The sequence below is a fragment of the Fonticula alba genome (genome assembly GCF_000388065.1).
Source record: "Fonticula alba strain ATCC 38817 unplaced genomic scaffold supercont2.3, whole genome shotgun sequence".
Taxonomy (NCBI): Eukaryota; order Rotosphaerida; family Fonticulaceae; genus Fonticula; species Fonticula alba.
Window position 1 is genome coordinate 1,655,539 of NW_009242973.1, and position 3,102 is coordinate 1,658,640.

General features: G+C 66.9%; 1 protein-coding gene across 1 annotated transcript in view; it reads right to left on the reverse strand.

Moving 5' to 3' along the window:
• Positions 1–2,730, reverse strand: part of H696_02148 (hypothetical protein) — a gene marked incomplete at its 3' end in the record, with an annotated part of 12,393 nt that extends 9,663 nt beyond the window's left edge. The window contains exons 1-4 of the mRNA XM_009496044.1: positions 2,688–2,730; positions 2,315–2,483; positions 1,308–2,061; positions 70–1,168 (exon numbers count right to left, since the gene is read on the reverse strand). Of these exons, the coding sequence (XP_009494319.1) occupies positions 70–1,168; positions 1,308–2,061; positions 2,315–2,446 (1,985 nt within the window). The 5' untranslated portion in view covers positions 2,447–2,483; positions 2,688–2,730. The remainder of the gene's footprint in view (positions 1–69; positions 1,169–1,307; positions 2,062–2,314; positions 2,484–2,687) is intronic.
• Between the last annotated feature and the right edge of the window lie 372 nt (positions 2,731–3,102).

The window sequence follows — 3,102 nt, forward strand, 5'->3', positions numbered from 1 at the left end:
GAGAGAGAGAGAGAGAGAAGGAGGAGAGAGGGGAAAGGGGAGAGGGGAAGGCAGCGAGGGTAGACGCACTGGGTATGCACGAGGGAGCCGGTCTCCGGCGACGCAAGCAATGGATCCTGAGGCGAGTGGGTGCCGCTGGCCTGCGACTGGAGCTGACGCACTCGGCGCTGGCGGAGGTCACGCTCGAGCTTGCTTTGCTGCTGGCGATATGACTGGATGTACACATGTGCCTGTTGGAAGGGCAGAGCCAAGTTCGGCGTGACATTCAAGTCCGGCTGCTTAGACAGCTGGGCGTAGCTGACACCACCAAACGGGGCGGGCACGGGGACAATTGGCTCCAGGGCGTCGGACATCCCAGTGCCACTGCCCAAGGGCGAGGGAAACCCCTGGTGTTGCAGATGGTGCTGCTGCTGCTGTTGCTGCTGCTGCTGCTGTTGTTGCTGCTGCTGCTGCTGTTGCTGCTGCTGTTGCTGTTGCTGCTGCTGCTGATGATGATGATGATGATGATGATGATGAACATACTGGGAGGAGGGGTACTGCGGCGGCGGCGGCTGCGGCTGCGGCTGCGTCGGTGCTTGGGGTTGGCCGTGGAAGGATGAATAGTCCTGCACAGCCATGTGATCCGGACCGAGAAGACTCTCGGTGCTGCTGCCCAGGAGGCTACTCATGGAGGCGTCCGAGGTGATGGACGCATGGTGCATGCCGCCGGCACCGGTGCCGTGACCACCGCCGGTCCCGGGCGGCGGAGCCGCCTGCGACATCAGCATCAGGCCACCAGCGCCACCGCCAGCCGAGGATGCTCCGTACTCCTGTCCCAGGTGCTGGGACTGCGATTGCTGGAGATGATGATGGTGGTGCTGATGGTGATGATGATAGTGCCCAGCAGCAGAGGGCTCTACCAGGCTGGAGGTTTGAGACAGGAAGCCGGCCGGCCCGCCGAAGGGCCCGCCGGTGTATGTCCCGCTGGATGCATCGACCGCGGGGAATCCACCCTGCAGCGTCAGGGCGGCGGGGTTACCACCGCCCTCATTACCGCCAGTCGACGAAGCCAGCAGCGATCGGAGGCCAGCAGCGTCTTGAAAGGTTGAGGGCACAGCATTCGGCCCGGCATTGCCCATCGGGGCCCCGGGGCCGAAGTAGGAGAACAGCGGGGCCGCGCTGAGAGAAGCTGTGTGGCACCACATGCATGGCCAGCAGGTGGGAACGGGGGGTGGGGGAGGAAGCACAAAGGCCGAGTGTGAGCCGCATGGTGTGTGCCGGCCGGCGGGGAGTGCGACGGGAGGAAAACTCCCAGAGAAGGCACGTACAAATTGAAGGCTGCTGACCGGCAGCCGGAGGGAACATCGAGCCGCCGGTTGGCAGAGGGCCACCATGCGAGGACGCCTGCTGCTTGCTGGCGGCGGTGGCGGCGGCCACGGCGGCTGCCGCGGCCGCGGCTTGCTGCTGCTGCTGCTGCTGTTGCTGCTGCGAGGCGGTGCTGTTGCGTGCTCGCCGAGCCGCCGACGCATTGCCGATCGAGTCGATTTGCGCGTAGTTAATTATCCAATAGGCTCCCTTGCCGGGCTCATTGGCCGGCCGAGACACCCGCATGAAGGCCGGGTTGAGGGAGAGATTGTGACGGACGGAGTTCTTCCAACCGCCACCACCCGAGTGGTCCTGGAAGAAGGGGTAGTTGGTGGTGATCCAGTTGTAGATGTCACTGAGGGTGAATTTGCCGGACGGGCTGGACTCGATGGCGCGCTGGATGAGCACCGCATAGGAGAAGGGCGGCTTGACATGCGTGGGGGGAGTGTCATCCTTGGAGGGCTTGGTCCCGGTGCCGGCTCCACCCGAGGGGGAGGTCGTCGTCGTCGTGGATGATGATGACGAGCCGGCGGGAGCCGAGCCCTCACCGGTGGCGGAGGGTGTCGAGGCGCCGGACTTCCGGGACCCGGCGCCCGACGCCTTCCGGCCGGCTGGCTTCATCCCCCCGGCATCTTCCTCGGCCGTGGCCGTCGCGGCGGCGGGGCCCGAGTCCAAGTGGGTATCAGACGCGGAGCGTGCCTCACGGCGTCCGGCCGCCTGGCAGGGGGGGGGGGGGGGGGGGGGGGGGGGCGGAGGGGGGAGGTGCAACCCGGCAAATGGCCAAAGGGGCAACCGGCAGGGGCCGGTGGGCGGAAAGGTGACGCGGGGAAGGACGCGCGTGTTAGAGTGCCTTCCCGGGCGATGAGCGCTGGATATGCATGAAAAAGGGAGGGGGGGGGACAATCGGCCGAGCGGAGCAAACGGGCGAAGGGAGGCGGCGGCGGAGGGGGAGGCCGACACGAAGACGCACAGGCGGGCGGGCACCCCGAGGGGCGATCTGCTCCTTGGAATCGGCCGGCGATATGCAGACATCGTCCCCGACGATGTCGCTGGCGTCGCGCCCCGATGCGGGGGGCACGGAGCCGGTCACGTCGGTGCCCATGATGAGTCTCCCGGGAAAAGAAGCCTGGGGCCTTTTCCTGTGCAGTGGCCGGGCGGGGGCGCGGGGGAGGGCAGGGGAGGGGGAGGGGGGGGGCGGCACACACAACCACATCGAGCGGGCGTGGGCACATGCGCCAGGCGGAGCCGAGGGAGAGGGGGAGGGGGGGGGGAGTCAGCCAGCCAGGAGTATGGACAACAACACCCGGGGAGGGGGGCGACCGGCAACGGGGAGCGCGACGCACTCAGAGGGGGAATGGGGGCGCGGAAGACACCCTTCCGGCGACGATGATGGCTGATGGGGGGGGGGGGGGGAAACGAAATCAGCAGGAACCGAACACCATCCGAGTGGTCCTCTGGAGGGAGACGACAATCGCGACTGGCACACGGGTCACTGGCCACACAAACGCTCAGACAGGGAGGAGAGAAGACGGGGGGGGGGAAGATGCTGCTAATGTGGACGATCTGGCTTGCCCGAGATCGCCCTGGCGGCGAGGGGGAAAGAAGCGGCGGAGAGACAGAAGGGATGGGCAACGGTGTCAGCGAAAGGGCGAGCGGCGGCGGTGGCGACGGCGGCAGCGGCGACGGCGGCGGCACGAGACAATACCGTATAAAAAGAGACGAAGGGGGGGAAGGGGGGAAGAGAGAGAGAGAGGGGGG